Source organism: Notamacropus eugenii, chromosome 6 (genome assembly GCF_028372415.1).
Source record: "Notamacropus eugenii isolate mMacEug1 chromosome 6, mMacEug1.pri_v2, whole genome shotgun sequence".
NCBI lineage: Eukaryota > Metazoa > Chordata > Mammalia > Diprotodontia > Macropodidae > Notamacropus > Notamacropus eugenii.
In genome coordinates, this window is record NC_092877.1 from 19489463 (window position 1) to 19517365 (window position 27903).

The 27903-nt window shown below is 45.6% G+C and overlaps 2 protein-coding genes across 3 annotated transcripts in view; one reads left to right on the forward strand and one right to left on the reverse strand.

The window, feature by feature from the left end:
- The first annotated feature begins 59 nt into the window (after positions 1-59).
- PAX6 (paired box 6) lies at positions 60-27362 on the forward strand. Of its 2 annotated transcripts, XM_072619247.1 has the most exons (13): positions 60-925; positions 5774-5850; positions 6238-6292; positions 10467-10597; positions 11384-11425; positions 11520-11735; positions 12992-13157; positions 20651-20809; positions 21245-21327; positions 21601-21751; positions 21850-21965; positions 25448-25598; positions 26490-27362. In XM_072619247.1, exons 3-13 carry the CDS (start codon positions 6283-6285, stop codon positions 26573-26575), a joined length of 1311 nt encoding a protein of 436 aa, XP_072475348.1. In that variant the 5' UTR covers positions 60-925; positions 5774-5850; positions 6238-6282; the 3' UTR covers positions 26576-27362. The 2 variants fall into 2 exon arrangements, with proteins under 2 accessions (XP_072475348.1, XP_072475349.1); XM_072619248.1 differs by lacking the exons at positions 60-925; positions 5774-5850; positions 6238-6292; ... (2 more) ...; positions 11520-11735; positions 12992-13157 and adding an exon at positions 16937-17023.
- The window catches only part of ELP4 (elongator acetyltransferase complex subunit 4), a 266170-nt gene continuing 257206 nt past the window's right edge, over positions 18940-27903 (reverse strand). Inside the window, exon 10 of the mRNA XM_072619250.1 lies at positions 18940-19210. Coding sequence (XP_072475351.1) covers positions 19157-19210 — 54 coding nt within the window. The 3' untranslated portion in view covers positions 18940-19156. The remainder of the gene's footprint in view (positions 19211-27903) is intronic.

Here is a 27903-nt window from a genome sequence, read left to right on the forward strand (position 1 = left end):
TGCGGAGAGGAGGTGGGGGAGGGGGGTTCGGACGGTCGGGATGGGGGGCAGAGAAGAAGGGGGGTGGAGGAGCGAAGGAGGGGGAGGGAACTCGGCCTCGCCAGCCCAGCAGCCTCCACTCAACTTTCCCAAGGGAACCCCTCCAGAGAGTAGGGCGACGGTGGAGTCTAGAACCTGCCGAGAGCCCTCTTGGAACGCCGAGATGATAGAACGAGAGGGGAGGGGGGGGAGAAACCCCGCCGAAGAGTAAAAATTCATCGAAGGAGCAGCAAACAAGTGTATTCATATTCAAACAAATGGACCAATTGAACCAGGCAGAGAGAGGGAGCATCCAATCGGCAGCCGCGAGGCCCTGGAGCTGCTTTGCATAAAGCAATATTTTGTGTGGGAGAGAGCAGTGCATTTGCATGTTGCGGAGTGATTAGTGGGTTTGAAAAGAGAGCCGTAGCTCAGCCTCATTTCCCGCTCTGGTTAAGGCGCAGGAGGAAGTGTTTTGCTGGCGGATGATGACAGAGGTCAGGCTTCGCTAATGGGCCAGTGAAGAGCGGTGGAGGCGAGACAGGGAGCCGGCACACACACATTAATACACTTGAACCATCACCAATCAGCTTAGGTGTGCTCTGTCTCCCGGTACTTCTCTCACACTCACCCTCCAGTCACTGACAGCCCATTGTATTGTCAATCTCTGTCTCCTTCCCAGGGATTCGAGAATTTCTCTCTTCACAAACCAAACCAGCAGCTTCAGTGGAGAAAACTCTTTCTGGCATCTCTTTTAAAACACCGTCCTTTTCTAACCGTTGCGGTCTTTAAAAATAAGCCAAAAAACCAAACAAACCCCAAACCAAACAAAAGCAAAAAACAAACAAACAAACAAACCAAACTCTTGACAGGAGCTTTTGACAGCAAGACAGGATGCCTCAGGAAGGTGAGTCTGCTCATTTCTTCTTCTCACTTCTTCCTTTTCATTTTAATATGTAGACAGGTCTCTGCTAATCCTCCCCCCCTTTTCCTCCCTCCCCCTTCCTTGTTCCTCCCCTCCCCCAACTGCAAAGCTGCAGAGTTTGTCCGGAGAAGTTTCCATCCAGGAGTGCAAACTTTCTGCTTCCAGGGAGAGTGAATGTTCTCTGGAGCTGAAAGGTACATCATCTAGCATGGAGTGAGAGAGACGCCCGCAGCCGCAGCAGGAAGGGAAGAAGCACTACCAGGTTCCGAGCTTCAAGCTTCGGGCTCCGGGCTCCAGGAGCCAGGCTACGATGCGGGACAGAGCTAGTGAGCCGAGAAGCAGGTTGTGTGAGCCCATCGAATCCTGATCGTCACCGTAATAATAGATAGCAATAACAGGGCTAGAAGCCCAGCAATCCTCAGCGCGGTGGAAGCGCTTAGTTCATGTGACTACGATCTACCCGCTCGCCTTGCTCCAGATCGAGGAGCCAGACCTTCGCCTTTCCCCAGCTCCCGGATCCATTGGCTCCTCCGGGCCTCCAGTCTTGCCTCAGATCGAGGGGAAGAAACAGGCAGAGGGGAATGAGAACAGCTCCCGGAGCCGCGGCTTCGGCCTCGCTTTGTGCCTTGCAGAAGCGAAGCTCCGGCCTCTGTGATGAAGGAGAGAGTCCCTGCATAAAAAAAATGGAAGGCACTCGCTAGCTACTAGGAAGGGGAGTATGGGGAATAAGAAAGAAAGGGAAACAGGCAGGAATGCAAGAGAGAGAGGCAGAGACAGAGAAAAGGGGTGGGGGGAAAGAAAGTCACATCCCTAGCGAGCCAATTCTCAGTAGTTTATCTTCAGGGAACTCTGAACCGACCTGAAGGACTGTCACTTTCAATCAAGGGCCCAGTAATCGCAGCGAACTTGTCCAACGCGCCGACAACTTTGCAACTCTCAGCTCCCTTCGAGCTTGAAGATTTCCCTTCAAGTGTAGGAGTCCAGCCCCTTCCTTCTTCTGTGGGTCTCTGGAGAAGCCGGGAGACTCTACCCCTCTGCTAGCCTTTCACCGGGTGTGGAATTAGCTGTTAGAGCCTGGTTTTGAGCAACCTGCAACCGATATTTTCAATTCAACAAGTTTCTGGGAGAAGAAGTGTCTTGAGATTCTAAAAAGAAGAAAAAAATTCTTATTATGTCTTTGGTATTCTCTCCTCCCCCCACCCTTGGGCCTATTTAATTAACCTGAGCTTTCTCCCTCTCCTCTCCCCGCCCCCTCCCCTAGTTTAGTTAAATCCTCACCTGCTTAATTACTCCCAGTGATTTCCAGAGCTTTTTAGATCTGGGGGCCCCCCTCAGGAAAAGTGTCTTTGCAAAGTTCTCAAAGTTCTTGACTCTTTCGCTAAGCAGAATTTCTTAGTCCCCAAGCGCCATCATGGCCCTGAAAATTTTTTTTTAGCCAATGTGACTGTAAGGAAATCTATTTGAATTTCGGGTTTTAAAGGCTTTCTGTTGGAGGACAGAAAAAAATAACTCCCCGAAAGTTTGGAATGATTTCTAAAAAGTTAACAAAACATAGTGAGCCTCATTTCTTTCCCCTTCCTTCTTCAAATCCAAGTAGAATGTTTAACTCGAACTTGGAAGAGTTTTCGCTTTCTTCTCTGTATTTTATGTATGTGTTCGGCGGGTGGGGTGGGGGGCGGCGGCGAGAATAAAATGTAGCTGCAAAGCTCTGAGCCTGATCATTTGTTTCCCCGAAAGTAATGTAACAATTGTCCTTGACATTATGGTTGTTTTGCTTTGGTTTCGTTTTGGTTTTATGGCTAGTGACCTTTGTAAATATCTGAAGGCAAATGGATTAATTTTTTTCTTATTTGGCCCCAGAGAGTAAAACTTAATAGCTAATTACGTTTGGGTTGGGGAGGTGTGTGTGTGTGTGTGTGTGTGTGTGTGTGTGTGTGTGTGTGTGTGTGTGTGTGTGTGTGTGTGTGTGTATGCTCGCGCGGGCTGAACTGCCCTAAGGTGATGACTTTCTATCCGGATTTGAAAATTGAGTGGGGCCTGGGGGACACAAATTGTAAAGCTGGGCCTGTAAGTGAGGGAAGTAGGTTTGTAGCTGAGCGGTCGAGATTCTTAAAGGTAGCTGTAGCCGCTCCTCCTCTTTCCCGGCATTTTTCTAGGGCCCTCCATACAAAGCCCGGTAACAGAGGCAGAATCGTGTAAGCTCGGGGACTTAGCGGTGTTGTCCGGGCATATCTGTGGTCCAGTCCCTGATGGAAATCTTAGTTTTTCTGACTGCCAGGATGGCGGGAGTTTCATTGTTGTTTTTTGACTCAATGTTGAGGATTGCTTAGGTAATTAGATAGTTTTTCAGAAAAAAAGGAGGGAGGAAAGAAAAAAAGATGAGGGAGCTCTCCTGTTTCCACATACTTAGGTTTGTTGTGGTTGTTTGTTTGTTTTTTTTTTTTTAATTACTTAGCAGCATCTTCTCAGGGTCATCTAGACATTTTTGTTTTAAATTAGCAACAACTGGGTGCTAGTGGGGGAAGGGTAAGGAGATTTCTGTTTCTGATGTATGCAGGGTAGCCTTCGAGAGAGTTAGTAGAAGTTTAAACTCAGCCGGGAAAATTTATTTTCTCTCTGTGTCACTGTCTCTTTAGTCCCTCTTCTCTACACCTCCTCCTCCCCGCAAAGCCCTCTACCGTTTCTGATCCCTATGTCAAAAACTCGAAGCTATTCTGTGGGGCACACCAGGCTAGGGGTCTCTGTCCGGTGTGTGCATATGCAGACGTGTTCGGTGTGTTAAAGGCAGGGATGGTGCTGCTGCTAATACAGCAAGGGTTCTCTGCCTCGGAGTCTGCCTCTGTTGGTGATCAGGTACCCCTCTGGAGCAGTAAATATTTACCAGTCCAAGTCTCGCATGCTGCGAGAAAGTCATTGTTTGATGTGTATTGTTTTTGTTGTTTTATGGATTTTAACAGGCTGAAAGCTAGTTAATAAATGATCTCCTGAATGGCCCTGAATAGACTAACTTGTCTTTTTGAATTCCATATCATTCGAAGATAGACAAAAATTAAAATTCATCATGGGCACATGAGATACAGAACGAGTATTTTTAGGCTTTATAAAAAAGGGGACGAGGGAAGATATTAAACTGAAGGCAGCAAGTGTTACTTTATGCTCTCTCCTCTGCTCTCCTCTGCTCTCCTCTGCTCTCCTCTGCTCTCCTCTGCTCTCCTCTCCTCTCCTCTCCTCTCCTCTCCTCTCCTCTCCTCTTCCTCCCTCTCCCTCTCTTTAAGCAATCCTCTTGAATGAGTTCTTTATTACAATTGTCTCTTTCCAATTAAGCTCCCCACCGAGCTGTTGTATCTTTTTACAGCCCCTAACAACTCACACCAGTAACACAATTACCGCCAGATATTTATAACGAGAAATTACTTTTCTATTTTCTAGCAAGGTTCCTTTTTTTAAAAAAGCAAAGCCAGAGGTGGGGGTGGGGGGAGCATGAGGGGGAGCATTGGGGTGGGGGGTGGGGGCACTGGCGTTGGGTCGTGGCACCGCTAATGAAGAGAGAAGGTCCTTTCTGTTCCCTTTGTGAGTGGTGGGTTGTTGGTCCGTTCAGATGGAAGCTGTGTTGCCGGTGAGGGAAGCTCGGTTTGGCTCTTTGGGTTTGGGGAGAGGAGGAGAATAGGAGTCATTGTTCCCCGTCTGTCGGCTTTGTTGACCGGTTCTCACCCCCTCCCGTTCTTACTTTTTAGAGCACTGAGGCGAGGTAGACAGCGTGTGTCACAGTACAGTGAGGAGGGGGAAGATCTAAAGACCAAAAAAGAAGTTAATCACAATAAGTGGAGTTTGGGGGGAAAAAAGTTGGAAGCCTTACTTTAAAGTCCCAGAAGGAGTGGGGGTGAGAGAGAGAGAGAGAGAGAGAGAGAGAGAGAGAGAGAGAGACTGAGAGAGGCCAGACGGGAGAGGTGGGGGGAGAGGAGGGGGTGGGGAGAGGGGGCAGCAGCAGCAGTGTTGGGTTCCGTTTGCCGGTAGGGAGATTGGGGCCCAAGAGCTGGGAAGGAAGGAGAAAGAGAAGCCTGAAGCTGGGCTGAGTTTCCTTTGGGCCTGCGCCTCCCCAGCTGATGGGAAGTTAGGCAGTTCCCAAGGCCTAGGCCCTGGCCTGGATGGTTGGCAACCTCACCCAGACATCCCCTTCAAAAAGCAAACAGGTACTATCCCCTTTTCCCCTTCCTCTCTCCCTCTCCTTTCTCCCCCTCCTCTCTCTCAATTCTTCAGCTCTTCTTTTTCCTCCTGTCCTCTTATATTTACATCTTTTTGACTCCTTTCTTTTCTTTTCTCTTTCTTTTTTTCTCTTTCCTCTATTTTGTTTCTCCCTCCTTCTGCTTTTCTTTTCCTATCTCTTTTTTCTTTCACTCTTCCTCCTCTCTTTCCTCCTATTCTTCTTTTCCCTCTTCCTCTTCACTTCTTCAGCTCACCACTTCCCTTTTCTCCTCTTCTCTCTTTACTTTTGTTCCTTTCTTCCTCCTCTCTTTTCTTGATTCTAATTTGATTTCTTCTCCACTTTCACCTCTCTCTTCCTCTTTATCTATTTTCCCGCATAGCATTTTAAAAGTAATTTCTGAGTTTGTAACTCCTTTTTAGGAGTCTCTTCTTCAGTCCCAAGACCTTTGTGTGCGTGTAGGGTGGGGAGGAGGAGAGGAAAGAACTTGGGTTTGGGGTTTCATCACTGAAGCAAATGCTTCAGTCGAACCTTGGATTTTAGCTTGTCTCTTTGTGAGGTAGACCTTTGAGAACTTGGCTCAATAACACTTTGAAACATACTTGTTTTTTCTTTCCTCTTTGCCTTAGGGGGAAGACTTTAACTAGGGACGTGCAGATGTGTAAGTCCTCACATTGTAAGCGAGGACAGTCATCCCAGATCTCAGGCAAGTTTGGGAAGGGAAGGAGTCCTTGTTTTGAGGTTTTAAAAAGACCAGATGAAAGTGGAGAGAAATTGCTCATGCAGAAAGCTCCATATAAAACCCTAAAACCAGATGCATGATGCCAACTGACCAAAGGGTTAAATGTTCTGAAGAACTGGGAAAGATCGGAATGATTTTGTTTCTAAGGGGAAAAAATGAAGGGGTCAAAATTTGCATGAAATGGAGAGTCTATGTCCGTGGACTTCATTTTTCACCATGTGGTCATAGCTATAAATTTGTTAGGAGAGGCTCTATCTCACCGCTCTCTGCAAGAGGCATTTCCATTAGCGCTAAGCTAGGCCTGTCCTGAGCCTTGCAACTCCTGATTAATGCTTGTTTTATTGCTAATAGAGCCCTATATTCGAGCCACGTGGGATCCCGCTGCCTCAAGTCACCATGCAGAACAGTAAGTGTTTCTGGTTTTTCTTTGCCGACCTCCGGACCCGCCTCAGGAGCGTAGGGGATCCAGATTGGAAGGGAGCGTAGGTCCCGGGTGGTGGTAAAAAGTAGAAGGCCTGTAGGAGCCTGACCAGACTGGCCTGTGGGCTTGCGGGCCTCTGCTGCCGTCTCAGTACTACTGGCTGGAGATTAGTCTTTCGTTTTCGGTGGTGATGGTGGTGGTGGGATTGTTGGTTTGTGGGGGCTTTTGGTTTGGTTTGGGGTTTATTTGTTTTTGTTTTGGGGTTGTTTTTTTTGTTGTTGTTGGAGGGTGAAATCTCAGCTTCTGGGAAAACAGACTGGGTGGTCAGAAACTGCTGTCCAAGGTTAGCTGAAACTGTTATCTACTAACAAACTAGCCCTAAAAACCCAGTTGAAAACTTTCATTACTGACCCTGCCCAGACTGAGTGGGGCTGGGGGATTGGGGGAGGCTTCTTCAGGATGCAGGAAGAGAGGGGAGTCTCTGAGATGCCACACTCGAACTTTGCTCAACCCTTTGGGCTTGGTCTCATCCGCGGGCAATCCCAGGAGATTTTCAAGGGAAGGGAAAGAGGGCATTTCAGACCTCACCCAGGGGTTATGAGGAGCCATGAAGGTGCTCAACTCTTTTACAGGGAGCAGCTGGCTCCTCTGGCCCGTATGGACCAGGAGGAAAGACAAAATATTGGGGAGTAGTGACTTTTCCTCATGGGAGATCAGGTGAGGAAGGTTTTTTGGTTCTAGAAAGGGGGAAGTTTTCTGTATTTCAGGATGGACAAGTTGGGCGCCAGGTTAAGGTTGTTGGGATTCCAGTATTATCTGTATTAGACCCTCAAAGGTACAATAAACTCGAGGAGGGTTCTCCATCCCCTCATTTTCTTTCCCTTCGCTTCCAGGTCCTTTTGCTGCGATGGGAGGGAAGGTTGGGGGACTCTATTTCCCGTTGTAAAAGACCGGCAAGTGTCAGGCGAGAAGGCAGACTTGCCAGGAACCGAGCGGCCCTAAACCGGCAGTCCAAACTGCACTCGGGCCATGCTCAGAATAGAATGCAGAATGGGATAACTTACGGCTCTAGGTTCAGGAGAACGGAGCTAACGGACTGGAGAAGAGTCGGAGAAACCGTGGCAAGAACCCACTTTCCTTCTTCAGCCTTTTGCCCCACCCTGATCCGTTCTGCCCAGAGTCTTAAACAGGCCTGTGGACTTCCCCAGCAACTTTCCCTCCAGCTCTGGTCCGCGTTCTGTTCAGAGGACTTTCTACTCCACCCTCTTCTTTCTTCCCCCTGAGCTCGGAGACTCCCTTGGTAGTGTTTTCAAGGCTGCCGAGGCCTGTGGGAGAGAGTTGTAGTTAATGGGCGAGGAGAATTCCCAGTCGCCGCCGAGGACCTAGGAAAGCAGCGGACCTGGTGCCTGGGATCCGGCTGGGGCGTTCTGGGGCTTGGGGCGGAAGATGAGACCCGAGCCGGGGAGGCACCTGTGCTTCGCTTCAGGAAGGCCTCACTCTTCCTCCACCGGCGCTTTCCCCCCTCGTTCCTTCCCTTCTTTCCCCTGTTCTTGGCTGCTCTTGGCCTTGATGTGGCGAGGGAAGTTTATGTTAATAGCAGATGCCTCCGCAAGGCCCCAGTGTCAGCTCGCCCCGCGCGGTTGGGGCCTCCTGGGCGCGACCAGGCGCAGCCCCGACTTGGCCGCGGGGTCGCGGGCGGGCCGACCGGGCTTTGTGCGCCTCGCTCCTGGGTGTGTGCTAGGCGCGGAGCCGCCAAATTGACACCATATGTTTTCCTATTAGATGCCTCGCAATAGAATACAAGGCGCATAATCATCGCCACTGGGAGAGAGCTACACTCCTCCCCAGGGAAATGATACAATGATTAAGGCTTAACCTCTTAAGGGGAACTTGGAGCCTGGCTTTCTTCGATGCTGTATCGAAGCTGGGAGAGGTGCCCTGGTCCCACAGACTTCCCAGGACTCATCCTGGGAGAGCCCCTCAGGTGGATCACTTTGGGGGAGCCTATTGGGTAGCCTCTCCTGCGAGAAGGCATCGTTCTCTACTTGCCTTGGGTTCTCTCTCCCTCTCTCTCTTTCTCTCTCTCTCTCTCTCTCTCTCTCTCTCTCTCTCTCTCTCTCTCTCTCTCTCTCTCTCTCTCCCTCCTCCCCCTTCTACTTTCCTTTACTCATACTACCTCTTTATATCTCATTTTCGGGGGGGAGGAGGACCAAGGTCCCAACACTTCGAGAAGGGTTTAGCGAGAGCCCTCCTTAGATAATGAGCACTAGGAGCAAAGAATGGCGAGGAAGGGGGTGTGGGAGCAGCAAAGACAAAATCTAATGTTCTTATCTAGGCCTGGGCTGGGTGTAATACTGCAGATTGTTCTAGCGCTGGGCCCGACTGGCTCGACGTTCAAACACCCAAACTGCATGTCACATTGCATCGAGTGAGTGGCGAGCGCACCCCCTCGGTTATGTCCGCGCAGAGCCCGTGGCTACCCTTAGAACGCGGCTCCCCTGGAAGGCGAAACCAGTAGAGTCCCATCTCGTCTGAGTGATATCCAAATAGGGACAGAAAGGGTCGTTTTATCATGGTACTATTTGTCGTGACGATGCAATTTCCAGGAGCGGAGCACTGTCATAAAGTGACAGGTCTGCCACAAGTGCTCCGACTGATCTTTTCAATTAGCCTTCCATGCATGATCCGGAGCGACTTCCGCCTATTTCCAGAAATTAAGCTCAAACTTGACGTGCAGCTAGTTTTATTTTAAAGACAAATGTCAGAGAGGCTCATCATATTTTCCCCCCTCTTCTATATTTAGAGCTTATTTATTGCTAAGAAGCCCAGGCTCCTGGAGTCCATTTATCAGGAGGCTCCAAAGAGAGGAGAGCAGGAGAGGACAGCAGAGGAGAGGCGAAGAGAGAAGACAGACAGTCAGACTTTCTTCTAGGAGGGCTTCTCTGTAAAGTCGGGGCTCCAGGTTGGAGATTTTAAGGAGGTTGCTAATGCGATTTGCTGTTTTGGGACGCCGAGGGTTTCCTGGGGAATAAGAACAGGAGATAGGAAGCCACCACATTTCTCCAGATCAGAAAGTGGAGTTGAGGCTGCAGAACGGGGAAAAAAGGGGATGTGTGTATTATTGAGCTGCAAGGGGGCAGCTAAAAGGATGGGGGGAGGGTACTTTTTCGTGGAAAATTTTTTCTTTTCTTTCCGTTTTTCCCCTCTGTTTCATTCTTTTCTTCCTATCCTCTGCTTATGGGACAGCTATAGCGATGGGCACCTCAGCAGCAGCAGCTTAAGCATCATTCCTTAGTCCCTAGACACCTTTTGGTTCTCGCACCTTTTGGGGGCGGGTTGGGGGAGAGCGAGGGACCTGAATAACTCTGCCTTTGGTCAGTTATAGTTTTGATCCTGTATCTTGGCTGCAGTGTAGGAGCTGAGAAGGAATGGCTGGTCGGTGGCTGTAGATTTGGTGCCCAGGTTAGAGAGAGAAGGCGGTTGTCTGGAAAAAATGTACTCCTTTCTTGTCTCTATATGCAAAAAAGAAATGTGACCTCCCCTCACACATTTGGAATATTACGTTGAATTTTATTGACTCAAAACTTCTAGACAGGGAGGATCGGAGGGGAATTTATTACTTTGTTGTTCTTATATGGAGTGCTCAGTCTTCAAGAATCCAGAGATGGACGGACCATCCAATTTTGCAATTAGGGACCAGATTCTCGAGAACAATCGCCAGGGATGTTTATCTGTGCTTAAGTTTTCGAGGTTTGAGGAAGTGAAGTGAGCAGAGAACGTTCAGACTTGTTCTTTTGACTGTCTCCGACTTTCTGGGCTAAAAAATTACCAGTGATAAATGGGGATTGTATTCCTGAGAGCCCAGACGAAGCAGCAAAGGAAGGTTTGATAGGACTGGGCTATTGGATGCTATTGGATGCATGGCTGTGCTGGATATGATGAAAGAATACATTTTTTCTGTTGTCCTTAATCTTTAGCAGCAACCTGGTGGTTGAGGTTGTCATGGATCCGCAGGTAGCTGAGGATGCTATTTTTTTTTTGTTGTCCCCCTCTTCCCTTCCTGTCTCCCTCTCTCTCTCTCCTTCCCTCCCTCTCTCCTTCTCTTTTCCCCCCTTCCTTGTCCCTGTCCCTCTTTCTTTCTCTGCTTTCTTTCTCCTAGGTCACAGTGGAGTGAATCAGCTCGGTGGTGTGTTTGTCAACGGGCGGCCACTGCCGGATTCCACCCGCCAGAAGATCGTGGAACTAGCTCACAGCGGGGCCCGGCCGTGTGACATTTCCCGAATTCTGCAGGTGATCCTCGGCTACGCCTCCCCACTTGCTTCCAAAGACCACCGCTCTGAACGCACTCTCTCCATCTTTTACCGTAAAAACTTTAATTACGGACCCCTGCCCCTGCTCCCTGTATCCCACCCTGCCCCCCCACCCCCCTTTCCTGTCTCCCTCACTCACCCTACCCCGACTACCTTTTCAACCTGGGTCAGTTACCTACAATTATTCATCTGCTTAAAGAAAACTACTTTTTTTTTTTTAATTCCATCTATTTTCATTTGGTAAAAGAATTTATTCTCGTTACAGTTAGTGAACTGAAATAAACGGAATTATATAAATTGACACCATTTCATTTGTTCCCTATATTCACTTCGGATTCCGAGATCCCCGTGTGCCCTTGACTTTACTTATTATTTACGAAATATAGATTTATTAAATTATAAAGACAAAGCTGCTTGGCCCCCCCGATCCCGTTTTCCCTCCAGGGCACGTTCAGTATGGAAACCACAATAATCAATTTTCAGTTTATTTCCCCTTTTTGCCACTGACAAACAAACATATTGATTGTAAGCAGACTCAGTCAAAGACAATTAATTTAGTTTTTGTTCATCTTCAGGCAGGGATGAATAGAATAGTTCTGTTTTTGTTTTTTTAAGAACCTTTTAAAATAGGGTTTTTTTTAAATTCCAGATGTTCTAAAGTATCATCACATTAGTAGTGTTTAGGGGCCACAAATGTAATTTTAAGAAAAAAAAACCTCTCTAAAGTAAGTTCTCATACCATTGAAGGTATATTTTTGTGTTATAGACCCATGCAGATGCAAAAGTCCAAGTGCTGGACAATCAAAACGTAAGCTTGTCCTTGTTTAATGCATACTTAAACAATTTTATTTTTGTCTTGAAATTATTAATAATGTGGTTTTCTGTCCACTTCCCCTATGCAGGTATCCAATGGATGTGTGAGTAAGATTCTGGGCAGGTATTACGAGACTGGCTCCATCAGGCCTAGAGCCATCGGAGGTAGCAAGCCCAGGGTAGCAACTCCCGAAGTTGTCAGCAAAATAGCCCAGTATAAACGAGAGTGCCCATCCATCTTTGCTTGGGAAATCCGAGACAGATTACTGTCAGAGGGGGTCTGTACCAACGACAACATACCCAGCGTAAGTTCATGAGAATACCGAAGCAACACCTTGGTACTCATTCCTCGGCTTCTCTCCCTTCCTTCCTTCTTTCCTTCCCTTCTTTCTTCCTTTCCTCTTTCTTTTCTCCTTCCCCCCTCCTTTCCTTCTCTCCCTCCTTCCTTTTTTTCTTCCCTTTCTTTCCTTTTTCTGTCCTTCTTTCTTTTTTCCTCTCAATTCCCTCCTAATCTCCTTTAAATTCTGCCTTTTTCAATTCTTTTTCTCTCCCCTCCCCTTCCCTTCTTTTCTCTTTCCTTTCTCCTCTTCCCTTTCTCCATTCTCTTCCCTTCTTTTCCATTTTCTCCTCCCTCTCTTCCTCCTCCTTCTCCTGCTCCTCCTTCTTCTTCTTCTTCTTCTTCTTCTTCTTCTTCTTCTTCTTCTTCTTCTTCTTCTCTCCTCCTCCTCCTCCTCCTCCTCCTCCTCCTCCTCCTCCTCCTCCTCTTCCTCCTCCTCCTCCTTCTCCTCCTCCTCCTCTTCCCCTCCCTTCCTTTCTCCAACTCTGGATCCTTCCCTTGTCTCTGGGCACCTGAGTCATTGTGAGGCAGATACAGTTTCTTTTGTCCTGTTCTAAAATTATTAGAGTGTGGGGAGTTCATGTGATTTGTATGCTGCCAGGTAATGATGACTGGGGAGCCTAGGAGATTGAGAGTGCAATTTATTTCCACCAGCACTACCACCAAAAAAAAAAAAAAGTTAAAGGAAAAAGAGAAAAAAAAATCCCCGTTCTTTATTTGGGTGGGGAAGAGGGGAGAGTATTGGTGAAGATAGGCTGGGAGAGATAGAACTCCAAACCTATGTACCCAAACCTTTCACAAACTGCCCCCACACCCACTCTGGGGTGGCGGGAGGTGGGGGGAGACACAAACCAACCACCACCACAACAAAAGAAAATCGAAGAAAATTCAAAATTTGAACTTTTCCCCACAGAATCTCGAAAGGGGCAAATTTTGCTGATGCCCTGTAAAATATTAAAATGGAATGCCCTCTCTTCTCTGATTACCCAGGAACATCCCTGGTTGATAGCAATGGTGAGGTTTTCTCTCCATGATGTTCAATATTTAATCTTTCTACTGTCATGGGGTCTAGGGAGAAGGGGAGGCAGAGCAGTGAACGAATGACAATGTGTTTAAAAGCAAAGTGGTGGGGCTGCTTGTTTAAACTGAGCTTGAGTTTGTGTTGTGGTCGTGGTTTTTTAAAAAAGACACTTCCCTGGGATCTGCTTTTGGTTCCGATCATAGGTATCATCAATAAACAGAGTTCTACGCAACCTGGCTAGCGAAAAGCAACAGATGGGCGCAGACGGCATGTATGATAAACTGAGAATGCTGAATGGGCAGACAGGAAGCTGGGGCACCCGCCCAGGGTGGTATCCGGGGACCTCTGTACCAGGGCAACCTACACCAGGTAAAGCACACACTCGGAACTCGCGCTCTCCTTGTACCCAGCCTGGTTCCCTCTACGATCTCCCCCAATCCATTTTTTGAGCCGGGTAGAGGGAACTGTCACAGGAAGCAAGCGGATGCCCCTGAGCAAAGCTAAGGCAGGCAAGAGGCCAGGGTAGACCTGGACTCCAGAACTGCTCCTGGCAAAATGGGGCGACTTGGGGCCAAGGGCTGGAAGGCGGTGCTCATGGAAGACTTGCCTCTAAGGGAAAGGCAGGCAGGAGTGGGCTACAGGAGCAGGTCAGTGTTGGGTCAGCTTGAGAGGAGGAGAAGGAAGAGGAGAGAGAGAGAGAGAGAGAGAGAGAGAGAGAGAGAGAGAGAGAGAGAGAGAGAGAGAGAGAGAGAGAGAGAGAGAGAGAGAGAGTTCCTGTGAGTGTGCGTGTAAGATAACCACGTGGTTCTCTATTTAAATTTTCCATTAAAATGCATCGAGAGCCCCCTTGCTGTAGGAGTGTGACAAGTTAACATACTGACAGACTGTGAGGTAAACATAATTGTATCATTTTGCTTTTTACAGTAATTGACAAATTATGTGACTGTGAGTAGGGAGCATATGGAAAGATGCGGAGGGAGATGAGGTTTGGGAGTTGCGGGATTCTGGAGAAATAGGAAATGTGAATCTGTTTTCCTTTAGTCAAAAAGAACACCAGTCCCACACCTTTCATCCCCAACCCTATTACGTTCTCTCACCTTCTCTACCCCTCTCCCCATCCACTCACCCCGTTGCCGCTGTTTTTATCTTCCTTTTCCTAGACAGGGAGAAAAATAGGGGTGGAGACCTACCTGTGTCTGAGGAAAGGTTGCTGGAAGGCCTCTACTGGCCAATTGGAGCCTGACCATTTGAGGAAAGGAGCATTTAGTGGAGGCACTGACCTTCGCTGAACCGGGTAGAGAGGAGCAGGGAGAAAAGCCCAAGAGGGAAAAGGGGGAAAGGCGCAGATTGCAAGGATCTCTCCAGTCCTCTCTCCACTACCCCACCCCCCTTAGGTGAACTGAGTTAGTTTGACCAAAAATAGAAAACTGTTTTCTCCCGAAGATTAATCGGGATTTGTTGTCCCTGTGACAGGGAGATAATATGTGGGATAATGGGACGTGGCGTCGCACTCCCGGGAGCATGACTAAGCCCGGGGGGCTCCAGGTCAAGGGAGGCTGGGCTGACCTGAACTGGCTAGGCAGGGGAGTGGTGCCCTCCGGGGAGCTGGTTGTCCCACTAGCTGCTTTGGGGGTGCCTCCGCCCCCCGAGGGACGCGGAAAGGGAACGAGAAAATCAGTAACAGTATGCGAAATATCTGCTACAAAGGATGCTTCTGTCACTCGGAAGAATTTGTTATGGGAACAATCCTGTCGCTATGTAATTGCTCATTAGAGAGCGTTTTGTTTCTCATTAAGGCGACATGAATAAGCGTCTAGTTGAAGGAGACAGCTGTAGAAATGTTCCACAGGAGACCCCTGGACACGCTGTGGCGCCGCTTGCCAATTAGACGTGTCAGCTTTAAGAGCAGAAGACAATATAGGAAGGACACTGGAAAGATAGGGAGCAAGCTTCCACATTTTTCGGTCTTCCGTCTCTCCTTGGAGAAGCGGAAGGCCTTAAAGATGGGCTAGGGCTCTACTTGACTCCACTTACCCTCAGAAGGGTCGGCAATGCTCACCCTGGCTCCTTTTTCCCCCTACCTCCAGTCCGAGATTCGAACCCGCGGGACACCTAGATGCTGCCGAGTCTGGGCTGCGCGGCCAGGAGAGGCCGCTCTGTTCCAACGCTGGGGCATAGGAGAAAGAACAGAAAGGAAAGTAGCTTCCTTCAAGAGCCCCTAGCTTTCAGCTCGGTCCTCTAGCCATCTCCGTCAGGCTAGAATGCTTTGGAGATTTCTCTTTTTCCGTGGTAAAACACCCAAATCATAATCCTCATCCTGCTTTTCTCCCCCTCTCCTCTCCTGTTTTGTCTTGTTCTGTCCGCTCCCGCTTGTCTTAGTCTATCTGCCCCCCTCTCTTTTTCCCCCTTTCCTTCCTTTCCCTCTCTTCCCCTCCCCTCTCTTCTCTTCTCCTTCCCTTCGTTTCCCCTTTCCTCCTCTCTTCATTTCCCTTCTCCTCCCCTCCCCTGCCCTTTTCTTTTCCCCCTCCCCTCTCTTCCTCTCACTTTCCCTTTCCTTTTCCTCCCTTTTCCTTCCTTTCCCTCCTTTTCCCCTCTCCCCTTCTCCTTCTCTTTCCTGTTCCCCTCGTTTCTTCTCCCTCCTATGTTTGCTTCCTTTCTCCATTCCCTTCTTCTCCCTTTTCTTTTCCCTTCCTTTCCTGTCCTTCCCTTCTCTCCTTTTCTCTTCTTTTTCCATCTTCTCTTCCTTTTTCTCTCTCCCCCCCCCCATCTCCCAATCTCTCCTCCCCCTACTCCCTACACAAGTCTGTCGATTCATTTTTCCATCTATCATTTTGTTTCCTCTCCAATCTTGGCTTCCTTGCTTTCCTCGCTCTGTCCTCTTCAGGTGAGCGGCACACATCCTCAAATATACCCATTGCCATACATTCGGGACACATTCAGGTGTTCCCGGACCAGACAGACACACTTAAAGGGAGGAGTCCTGGCTCCTCTCAAAGCAAATGGCCTCACCCTCTTTTTCCTTCATTCTAACCCGGCATTTGGAAACCCCGAGAGACACCTCGTCCCCTCCCACCCCCCATACTCCCACCTCTCCGTCCTGGGAGAGGATGCCCTTTGCCTAAAAGATGCAAGGGTGCTGTAACCTCCTCCCTTTTCAGGAATGTACCCGATTTTTCTCCCCTCTGTTCCCAGGCTGCCTCCTATTTGTGGGTTGCAAGCGCCAGGACTCCAGGGATTTGCTTGTTAGTAGAGCTCAGCTTTGGGACCCTGTGTAGAGAGCTGGTCTGGGGACTAAGGAGGGTCCTCCCTCGGTTAGGGAAGGGACCCGAAGGACAGTAGACATTTCCTTCCGAGTGAGCTAGGATTAAAGGGGGACTCTTGGGTCAAACTCAGATCTAACACGGACGAATTAAAATTCATTTCTTGAGCGCTTACTATGTGCTAAGTAGGTCCTGGGTCATGGAAGGGACCAGGCCAGATTTCTTTCTGACTCTGGACATCTAGGGGGAAGAAGGAGATAGCAAGGACTTAGTGGCTAACGGGCCTCATCGGACCCCCAAGGAGAGAAAAGCTGGGCTGGGGACGGCAGGAGGAGGGTGGGAGATGGAAGTAGGGGTGGGAAGCCGAAGGCAGTGAGCAGTTTCAGGTGGTCCACACTTTCCCGCCAACCTGCTGAGTGTGTACTCGCCCAGACCTGCGCAGGCGCGGGACCAGGGGCAGCAGCCAGGACTGGGACCCCGGAGACCCTGCCCGAAGTGCCTAGGAGTAGGAATCAGATCGGACTTCCAGGGGAACGGTTTTGCTTGCTGGTTCAAATGACCGGCCCCTGTCCTTACCCGCCCAGTTCCCGAGCTCCTCCTTCCCTCCCCCACCTTCTCCCTCCTTGGCCGGACTACATTACTGGATTTGAAAAGTCCACGGCTGGCGCCGCATAAGGCAAGGTTAGGTCTCAGAGGGGGACAAATATGGTTTCAATCTGATAAACGCCATGCGGCAGGGAATAAAATAATGACCCCACAGCCTGGCAGAACAAAAAGGGACGAGCCTATCGGGCAGAAATTCTCCAGAGATTTAGCGGTTTGAGGGATCATCAAAGCACTTGTTCTTATCTCCGGCAACCCCCGTCCCTCTGACTTCATAATGGCCAAGCCCTCGATAGGATTTAGACACTTTCTCTTTCAACAGATGCTGTAATGTTTTGATCCGCGTTCGGTAGATGAAAGGTGCCGAGATTGGTGGGCTATCTTTTTTTTTTTTTTTGCTTGTTTTCTGCCTCACTGATTAAGACACTAAGAAACTCAGGGATTATCTCCTTCTCCTTCTCCTTCTTCTTCTTCTCCTTCTTCTCCTCCTCTTCGTCCTCTTTCATCTCCTCCTCCTCCTCCTCTTCCTCCTCTTCCTCCTCTTCCTCCTCCTCCTCCTCCTCCTCCTCCTCCTCCTCCTCCTCCTCCTCCTTCTTCTTCTTCTTCTTCTTCTTCTTCTTCTCTTCCTCCTCTTCCTTCTCCTCTTCCTCCTTCTGTTCTTCTTCTTTTCTTCTCCTCTTTGTCCTCTTTCTTCTTCTTTTCTTCTCCTCCTTCTTCTCCTCCTCCTCTTCTTCCTCCAACATGAGAGCTTGAAGGTCTAGCAATAGGGATAATGGTAGGCACGACATTAGCAGTGAAGGCCCTTCATTGGCAGCTTTTGAGGAGACCCTTTATTTAGAAATTGAGAGGGGACTTGTGGTACTCTTTCTGTAAATAGACTTTAAGAGGGTCATGTGGACTTAAAAAAAGTAAAGGAAAAGTGACAAGCAGATAAATAACCCCTCTCTAAATTTCAAACAATTGTAAAGACTGGAAGTAAAGTGGATTTAAAGGAGAATAAGTAAGTAATGTAATGGATAAATAGTCATGGTTGAGAACCCTGGGGAGGGGTAAATGACTAGGAAAGAAAAAAATCAACCAAAAAAGTGGCTTGTTACTTTGGTGTTGCTCCCTCTTCTTTCCTTTAAAAAAGAAAAAAAAAAAACAGTCTTAAAATTTTCCCATCTCCCAGTCTGTCTTCCCTTCCCAGTCTGTCCACGAACAGCTAGATATACATTTAAACTCTAAGCCACTGTAGACTCCGGACATTATTTGTCTAACCTTGATTGGAGGAATGAAGATGGGAATTGGAAAGAGAGAGACAGGGAAACAGACATTTTTCTCCTAGATTTCCTTAAAATCATATTTTAAATTAAGAAAGTAAAAGGCAAATAAAGGGAAGGATTTAAGTTCAATTTGAGAAAGGTTTAAGTCCCAGTAAGGGAAAGAAGGAAAAGCTTCTTGGAAGGACCAGGCAGGTAAAGAGGTGATAAGGAAAGGAACTTCTTTGCCCACTCCACCTCACTCTCCTAGGACCCAGATATCAGGTCTTCCTTGCCTTACATTTGTTTCCAGGCCTAGAATTTCATGAGGAAATTGAAGGAGGGACCTCAGCCCACTCATCTCAATCAGAATATTCAACCACTTTTTACATTTGGGAAAAGGTTGTCTGGAAATTTCGCTTTCTGATTCAGAAAGAGAAAATTATGCATTAGTAGGCTACTTGTAATATTTCCCTTCTGTTTCTTCTCTCCTCCTTCCCCATTTCTTCTTCTTTTCTCTTCCCTCTTTCTTCCTATCCCTTCTCCTTTTCTCTTTTTCTCTTTTTCCCTTTCTTCTTTCTGTTCTTTTCCATAACCCTCTTCTCTGCCCTCTCTCCCTAATTCAAAAACAAGGGGACACTTGAATTCTTGCCCTGAAAACCACTTAAAAAGTCATGTTAACTTTGGACAGTAAATAAAAACAGACACTTGTGTCCTAATGCAGGAGTTGAAGCTTATCTAATCTTAGCTAAGTAGTTCCCTCCACCCCCATCCCTTTTGTTTCTTGCTGAAGAGTAAACAGCTCAGGCTATGGAGATGTTCAGAGAGTCCGTTCTATTCACAAGTTTGCGACCCCCCTCCTCTCCTTTCTGTCTCTCTCTCCTCTCTCTCCCCTCTCTGTCTCTCCTCCTTTCCTTTCCTCCACCTCGTCTCCCTCCCCCTTCCTTACCTCCCCCTCCCTATAGAAAGGCGAGACCCCTAAATAGCATTGAGGAGCCCAGCCCAGGGGACAGTGATTAATGATGGTAGAGCAGAGAGGTTAACATACTTCACTGAAAAGTCTGTTGACTGGGCTGCTTGTAACACAATGTGGCCCGCTGCACGCCTCAAGAGAATCCTTTTGTTGTCCCCTCTCATTGTGGCCTCCAAATTCTGCCCACGAAAGTTTGCCAACGCTCCTGCCCCAGGAGTTTAATAGTTTCCCTTACTCCCCGGGCTTTGTGCGCCGGTGAAAAGCAGCCCCGAGCTATTCAAGTGTTGGTGGTCATCTCAATAGATCTCCCGAGGCCCATATGGTGACCAGTGCCGATGAATCCGCCTGTTTAAATGGGGGAGAAAGTTGGGGTTTTAAAACATTTCAGAGCGCCTGAAAGGATCCCACTAGATCCTGTCACAATTGCCCCATCGCTTTGAACGCACTGCCTATTGTCCTTGGTTATAAATGATATTCCTGGAGAAGTTGATTCCCACCCCGCTAGTCTTCTCGGCCCCCCGGCCCCCCAGCCCCCGAGCAGAAGCTGTCCCAAGCAACAGCCCCAGCCTTCAGGAACTAGGGCTAGGGGGAGGAGGAGGCCTCCTTTAGTGTCCTGGAAGGGGAGCTAGGGACAAAGAAGGAGAAAGCAAATCAGGGCTGGGGGATGGGGGACCCTCTGGGGAGTCCCTCTCCACCCTCCCTACCTTCTTCCTCCCGGGAGGGGCTTCCCAGGCACCCATAGCCAACTAGTCCGAGTACATACACCACTCACTGTCCAACAGCACAAGGTGGTGGGGGGGGGGGGGGGCAAAACAACAACAGCAACGACAACAATAATAATAAAAACTTTCCCTTGTTTGATGATAGAAATTACATTAAAAGTGGTGGAAATGCCCTAATTAAAAATGTGCCACGTAAATGACATGCCACGAGGCTCAGCTGCGGGGTAGCCTATTGAGCGAGTTAGTGAACTCTCGACTATTTCTTTTTCAAAATTACACGTTGAAATTTTAAAAGAAATCTTACTTTCCTCTGGCGCAACACATTACAGAGAATGGACAGTCCTTTTATCTAAATATAAAATTCCATTTTCAGCAATTACAGCCTGCTCTTGGTGATGATATAATTATAACTGTGCTCGGTAATAGGTGTCAAGGCAACACACACTCACACAATAGTTGAATAAAACTAGAGAACAAAGCGCGCGCTTCCAAATTCACAACCTTTAAAATGAAATTGACTGTGCGGAATTCAAATGAAAACTAGATAAATATTTTTTAAAAAAGATTACAAGCTTGGTTTGGTTTCTTAATAGCATTTTCTGCAAACCTATCAACATCTAATTGATTAGCTCGGAATTACTGATTATGGATAATCTGAAATGCTGAACGTCACTTATTTTTAATGTAGCCATAGGTAAATAAATTCCACAGGGAGAGGGAGTCTGGTGGTGAGGCATCTGGGCAAAGCTTCTTTAAAAAAAAAAAAAAGATGACTTTCATTTGAAACTACTTTGGTGTCTGTTTTGTTCTACAAAGGAATGGTATTCTTGAGACTGCCTTTCCATTTTTTTTCTCTTGGTTAAAGTGGAAGAAGATAAAAGACCAGGTCACTGAGATCCCCTTCATTGGAGGGGACAGATTTCGTGGGAGTGTTTCAGGGAGGATGTCAGAAAACCCTGCTGATGGAGTATGAGGCTGGACCATATGAGCCTTTAGGAATCTGAGTTACTCTGATTTTTTCTTAATGTCCTATTTTTTTTTTGTTTTGTTGTTGTTGTTCCAGATGGCTGCCAGCAACAGGAAGGAGGGGGGGAGAACACTAATTCCATCAGCTCAAATGGAGAAGATTCAGATGAAGCCCAAATGAGACTTCAGCTGAAGCGAAAACTGCAGAGAAATAGGACATCCTTTACCCAAGAGCAAATTGAGGCTCTGGAGAAAGGTGATGGGGTTTTTCAAAGCAGAAAAATTGTAGATCAAAGGCAGTGACACATTTGAAATACAGAGGACTAAATTTAACCAGGACCCCTTATGTAGAATAATTTTTTAAAATTCTGAATACTTTGGGGATTCAATATGCTGGGGATCCAAAGACTATAAATCTTCCTATAAAGAGATGATTTTGGCTATCCTGGCTTCTCAGTCTCTGAATGTTATTTTAAGGAAAGTTTAATTTTGGTGAAAATTTAATTTTGGCGGGAATTTAATTTTGGTGGGAAAAGTCCTTCCAAGTATTTAATAATAGTATTTCCAAGGGCAGTGGTCGGAGGTAGGAGAGTCAGGGTGGAGAGTAGAGATGAGCTCAAAGTTCAGATCTAGGCTGACTCATTTTGGGCAGCCTTGGCATTGATATTGAAATATTTGTTTGTTCTTTCAGAGTTTGAAAGAACCCATTACCCAGATGTGTTTGCCAGAGAGAGACTAGCTGCCAAAATAGACCTACCTGAAGCAAGAATACAGGTATACTAGGGATTGGGTAATTAAATGTTTTGTGATTCCTATATTTGACTTTTCAAAAGACAAAGGTGTTGCAGATTACCACTATTTGTTTATATAAATTACAATGGACCCAGTTTATCAGCTGCACAGTTCTAAAAACTTTGCTCTTTCACTGGCTGCAGAGAGTGGGGGGAGGTGATGGGAACTGGGGTGAAAGATGGTTGGGGGAGGAGATGGCTTTTCTTTTTTTTTCTTTTTCTTGAAGGATGTTCATCCTAACATTCCTTTTTCCAGGTATGGTTTTCTAATCGAAGAGCAAAGTGGAGAAGGGAAGAAAAATTGAGGAACCAGAGAAGGCAGGCTAGCAACACACCCAGTCACATACCCATCAGCAGTAGTTTCAGTACCAGCGTCTACCAGCCAATCCCACAACCCACCACTCCTGGTAATTTTGAAATGATGCTTCTGTTTTTAAGTCTGTCCACTGAGTCCAGTGTGGCATTCCGGGCCAATTGTTCTGTTTTTGTTTTTTCTGTTCTGTAGTTTCCTCCTTCACATCAGGCTCTATGTTGGGTCGGACGGACACAGCCCTAACAAATACATACAGCGCTTTGCCTCCCATGCCCAGCTTCACTATGGCAAACAACCTGCCTATGCAAGTAAGTGGGAGTTTGATGATGCCTGTTTAGTAAGTGACCCTGAACGAAGAGCAGGCAATAAGACAGAATGCTCAGGTTGTATCTGTCTACATGCTAGCCCCTCCTCACATGACACACAGATCATTTTGACCAGCGGTGCCATGAAAAGAGGACTGAATTTGGAGTCAGGAAACCTGGTTTCAAGGCTCAGCTTTAGTCCATCATGCCTTTGTAACCTTGGGCAAATCCTTTCCCTTGGAACTTTCATTTCTTCCCCTCTGAATGAAGGGGTTGGACTACATGGTCTCTAAAGTTCCACCATTGCTTTAGACCTGTGATCTGTGGCTCCACTGATCATGTCTTTCAAGAAAACAGTCACCCAATTAAAAGAAAACCACAAAACCTATTTGAACTGATGTTTCCTGCTCCCCTATGTTAAAAAAGAAAACTAACTCTGACCAGTCAGACATAAGGGTCACCATGTTTGTGCTTTGTAGACACAGTCTGAACGTGATGGGTGGGACTCAGGGGTGAGTGATGCTTGGCAATTTAGATACATTGTAACTGGTCATATCACCTCTGAGTGCCTCAGTTTTCTCATCTGTAGAGTGAATGAATGGGTCAGGTGAGATGATCTCTCTAGTCTCCTCCAGCTTGAAATCTGGGACCTTGGGAAAATCATTTAACCTCTCTGGTCCTCATTTTTTTTCCTCTGTAAAATGAAAGGGGCTGATTAGATCTAAAGGGATCTAAAATGATGATTTTTATGGTAGCCTGTTATTGATTGACTTGTGGGTTGGAATGTGTTTATAATTATCTCTCGGGATCAGAATTTAGATTAGAACACTGAGGAAATTCAAGGAACATTTGATGCCTATATTTTATTTAATGAGAAAAGAAAGAAAGATTTCTTTATATTTATTTACATGGCAGAAAAGGTTTAAACTGGTGGATGAGCTCACCTTCTTTTTGCATCTTCCCATAATGGGAGAATTTGAAGGAACTCACTTAAAGTGGAAATGCAGAAACGTGCTTGTCCTTTTCAGTCTAAGGCAGGGGTGGGGGACCTGTGGCCTCAAGGTCACATGTAGCCCTTAAGGTCCTCAAGTGTGGCCCTTTAACAGTTCTGTAGAACTTGGACTCAAAAGGCTACACTTGAGGACCTAGAGGGCCACATGGGGTTTCTAGGCCAAAGGTTTGCTACTCCTGGACTAAGGAAACAGGTGTGTACGGGGATTTGCTCGTCTGTTGGTACCTTGCCTGGTGTGAATGAACCACTCACCGCCCCTCCCCCCCCCCCCAGCTGTGGTTGTTGTGCAAGGCTCATCTGGCTTCGTAAAAGTATCCCAGCTTCATCTTTTCATCCCAGTAACTAATTCTAGCCTATGGGGGTCAGAAATCTATCTTCCTCCTTGCAATTCTGCTTTCTATATTGCCCTACATTTGTCCGGGTCTCCTATTTTGAATAATTAGAGGAGCAGCACAGGGAGAGGTTGGACAGGTAAACTTGGGAACCAGCTGTATTAGTTATTCTCAAGAGCCATCAGAAAGGGGCAGCTGGGTGGTTCAGTGGGATAGAGTGCTATACCCAGAGTCAGGAAGACCTGATTTCAAATCTGTCCTTAGATACTTACTCACTGTGTGGCTCTGGGCAAGTCATTTAACCTTGTTTGCCTCAGTTTCCTTATCTGTAAAATGAGCTGGAGGAGGAACTGTATCTTTGCCAAGAAAACCCCAAATGGAGTCACAAAGAGTCAGATATGACTGAACAACAAAAAAAAGTCCCCATCAGACAGATCTAGGTTTATAAGGATTATCCCCCACAAAATTTCTAGTATTCTTTCAAAGAATGGTTGTGTGTATGTCTCCATAAAGTGTGGGCTTCATAGCCAACACAATTATAGGACTGAAGAAATAGAATCGAAGTGACTATATTTTGGTGTCATAAGCAGTGCAGTGTCCAAGCATTTATTTTGATTGCATTGGGTTATGAATGGCTGGTGGCCCAAATGATACAAATTAGGGCATTAGCAACACAAAGCTTGATTTTTACTCTCTTTGCCATGACATTTTCCAGAAGTCAGCCTAACTAAGGGTGATGCCTGCTGGTAGGTTGCGTGCTGCAATGGCTGATGGCCCCTCTACACTGGTTTGTGTCTTTGAACCTGACATTAGCAGAACAATTCTCCGATTTTAATAAAGCCACATTGAATCTTACATAATAAGGCTCAAAACAGAAGCAACATGAGGGTTGCTGAAAGGAGAAAAGAGGGGAATAATGCGTGGGACAGAGATTTCTGAGAACAAGAAAATGTGTGATATACACTCAAGGCGTGGTTATTATTCATTCTTACTATTCACACGTAGGAGCCCTGAGGTGTAGAGTCAGTGCACTTTTTAATTAGTTAGGAATAACTGTCTTTCTTTTCATTAGTGAGCTTATTACCCATTATGGTGTACCCACAATGATTTTATTTACACAGATACGTAAAGATAGGAGTGGGCAGAACCCTCAATCACTTAGTGATTCACCAAAGAAATTTGTGTTCAAGAAATTTTTAATTCAAGAAATTCAAGAAATATTTAATTGGCTGTGATCCGTAATAGCAAGTAAATTCCCTAGCCCCTATGCAGGCTTTTTTTGAGCCCTCTCTCTAGGGTGAGGAGCAAGTTATTATCATTGATAGTGGTGGTGGTGGTGGTGTGTATGTGTATACAGGCAGGATAATGGATCCCCAAATTTGAGTGTATATTTTTACGTGTAAATGTAAATGACCTCCAAAGCTAATTACTTGGTGTTTTGTAGGCACAGCAAAAAATTCATTCTTATCATCACAGAGGTTCACAAAATCTGCAGGCGACATATTTTATTTATATCAATGGGACTCTACATTTCCAAGATAAAATAAAAATTGTAGACTTTGTTTTTAGTTATCTGGAGAATTCCAAATAGCTAAATGCCAAATATTATGATTGTCCTAATAAGTCAGTTGTCCAAATTTTTCAGTTTTCATTTGGATATCTGGTGCCTTTACACGGTTAAAGACTGTGAAACATTGGCCACAGCCATCTATGCCTGACGCGTAGCAGCTGTTCAATGAACATTGGTTGGATTGAAATCCTACTGGGTTCCTAGTATTTAAATAAGCTATGTGAAGGCTTCCTTTAATAAACCCAATCATATACTACCAATCTTTCATAGGGTTCCACTGTGTTGGCCCAGTACAAGGAGAAGCAACATATTTGAAGTCAGAAAACCTGGGTTTGAATTCTGCCCTTTACTAGTTAGCTTGTGTGATTTCAGACAAGTCCTTTCCTTTCAATGGGTTTTAGTTTTCCTTACCTCTTAAACAAATATTTGGATGAGGTGACTTCTTAGGACCCTGACAGATGTAAATCAATAATTCTGTTGAAAAATCAGAAATGACATCCACTTTTGAAAATGGGTGCAGCTGCACTACAGGGGCACTTCTCTGTAACGGTCCTTTCCTTTTTCCTAACAGCCTCCTGTCCCCAGCCAGACCTCGTCCTACTCTTGCATGTTGCCCACCAGTCCATCGGTGAATGGGCGGAGTTATGATACTTACACCCCTCCGCACATGCAGACCCACATGAACAGTCAGCCAATGGGCACTTCTGGTACCACTTCAACAGGTACATAGCCCCTCCTTCTCATCCCACTGTTTAGTCTTCAGATGGTACTGCCAGATCCCTGCTCTAGTTAATTCCCAGACCCAACTTCATGTATCTTTGGGTAGCTTTTGTTTCTTTTTCTTTGCCTGGGTTTGTCATACTTACAGGTTTATTGTAGTCTCTAAACCAAGGCAATGCTGAATTTAATTACCTTGGGTGGCATTGGTCTCCCTTCCTTGTCTCCTTACTTGATTCTAAAACGATTAATTGAAATGGAAAAAAAAAATCAATAGGACCCCTCCTTTGGTAGCCTCCGAAGCACAGCTAAGGCCTCTATTTGTGCTCAGACAGGGATTACTGAATGTGTTTTCATGTTCCCTGATCATTTCTGTCCTTCTTTATAAAGAAATACTTTTCAAAGGCAAAGATGGACCATCATGGATTTGTATTTGGAAGACCTGGGTGTGAAACCCTGTTCTGCTACTCACCACTTATATGACCTTGACCTATAACCTCAATCAGTCCTCAGTTTCCTCATCTGTAAAATGAGGGTTGAATTAAATGACCTCTCAAAAGTCTTCTACTTTTGAATCAGTGGCATAGTATGACTGCTTTCCTACATCACAAATATTTGGAAAGACAAACCACACCTGAAAAATAGCAGTTGATTTGTGATATATGCTTCAAAGATAGCTATATATGTATATATATATATATATATATATATATATATATACACACACATATATACATATAGAATAAGTTATGTATGTATATGTGTTTTTTGTGCTTATATATAATACTAGGAATCACTATGGATTTTATATTTTGGAAGATTTGTTGCATGTCCAACCAGGAAAGTTTATTTCTGTATATATATATTTATATGGATTTTTTTCTCTCCCTTTTTAGGCCTCATTTCTCCTGGAGTGTCAGTCCCAGTTCAAGTTCCTGGAAGTGAACCTGATATGTCTCAATACTGGCCACGATTACAGTAAATAAAAAAAAAAGAAAGAAAAGAAAAAAGTGTGTTACTTTAGTCAATGACTGTATATGGACAACAGCTGGATGTTTTCAGAGTATTTTATAAAGGAAGATCAGTTGTGAGAAGTGCTTCTGGATTACAACTGTGTCCTGTACCATACCATACCACTTGGAGAAAAAAAAAAGACTTTATCCATGGACCTTTGTACGAAGAAGGCATTATATCAGTTGGAACAAATCTTCATTTTGGTATCCAAACTTTTATTCATTTTGGTGTATTATTTGTAAATGAGCATTTGTATGTTATAATGAAAAACAAAGAACAACATGGACTGGATAGATGTTTTTGATCTGTGTTGGTCATGAAGCTGTTTAAAAAAAAAAAAAAGCCATGATCAACGAGTTCTGCCACAAATGTAAGAGGTTTTTATCAAGATATATCGAATCCTTCTACCAATCTGTTCATAGGTGATGGACTGACATTTCGAGTTTGTATCATTCCATCCCACATAATGAAACCTGGAACAATACGCACTAGACTTTTGTAAGAAAAAAAAAATCTGTTGGGTTCCCAAAGGTTGTTAACAGATGAAGTTTATGTGCAAAAAAAAAAAAAAAAAAAGAAAAAAAGAAAAAAAGAAAAAAAGGATAAGAGAAGTTCAAAGAGAAGTTGATAGGTAAAAAGGTAGATTGTGTCTTCGATATAATCCAATTTGTTTTATGTCAAAATGTAAGTATTTGTCTTCCCTAGAAATCTCCCAGAATGATTTCTATAATAAAGTTAATTTCATTTATATTTGACAAGAATACTCTATAGATGTTTTATACACATTTTCATGCATCCTAAGTTTCTTTTTTGGTCAGCAAAGGTTAATTGTTCTTAGCTAGACTTGTACTGCTGTTCACAGTCCAATCATTTTTGTGCATCTAGAATTCATTCTAATCAATTAAAAGTGCTTGCAAGAGTTTGAAACTTAAGTGTTTTGAAGTTGTTCACAACTACATATCAAAATTAACCATTGTTGATTGTAAAAACCATGCCAAAGCCTTTGTATTTCCTTGATTATACTATTTTCTTTTTAACCTCATAGTGTGCTGGTGCAAATTTTGTTTACATATTGGGGTAACCTTTTCTATGGACTATTCTTTTCAAATCAGTTTCCGTTTTAAATCTGGAAGGCACTCCAGGAAATAATTATTAGAGATCCATCCAAACCTGTAAGGTATGCATTAGACTAAGAAAATAGATCTGTGCTCATGTATACCTATGAAATGTATACAAGATGGTTGGTTTTAGAAGCTCAGGCTGAAGAACTAGGCAATAGGCTATTAAGTAGGCCTT

Excerpts from the sequence above, each read along its gene's own strand:
- PAX6 (XM_072619247.1), top strand. Across the intron at positions 20,810-21,244 it reads AATTGAGGCTCTGGAGAAAG|AGTTTGAAAGAACCCATTAC; the intron begins GTGATGGGGTTT and ends TTGTTCTTTCAG. Across the intron at positions 21,752-21,849 it reads CCCACAACCCACCACTCCTG|TTTCCTCCTTCACATCAGGC; the intron begins GTAATTTTGAAA and ends TCTGTTCTGTAG.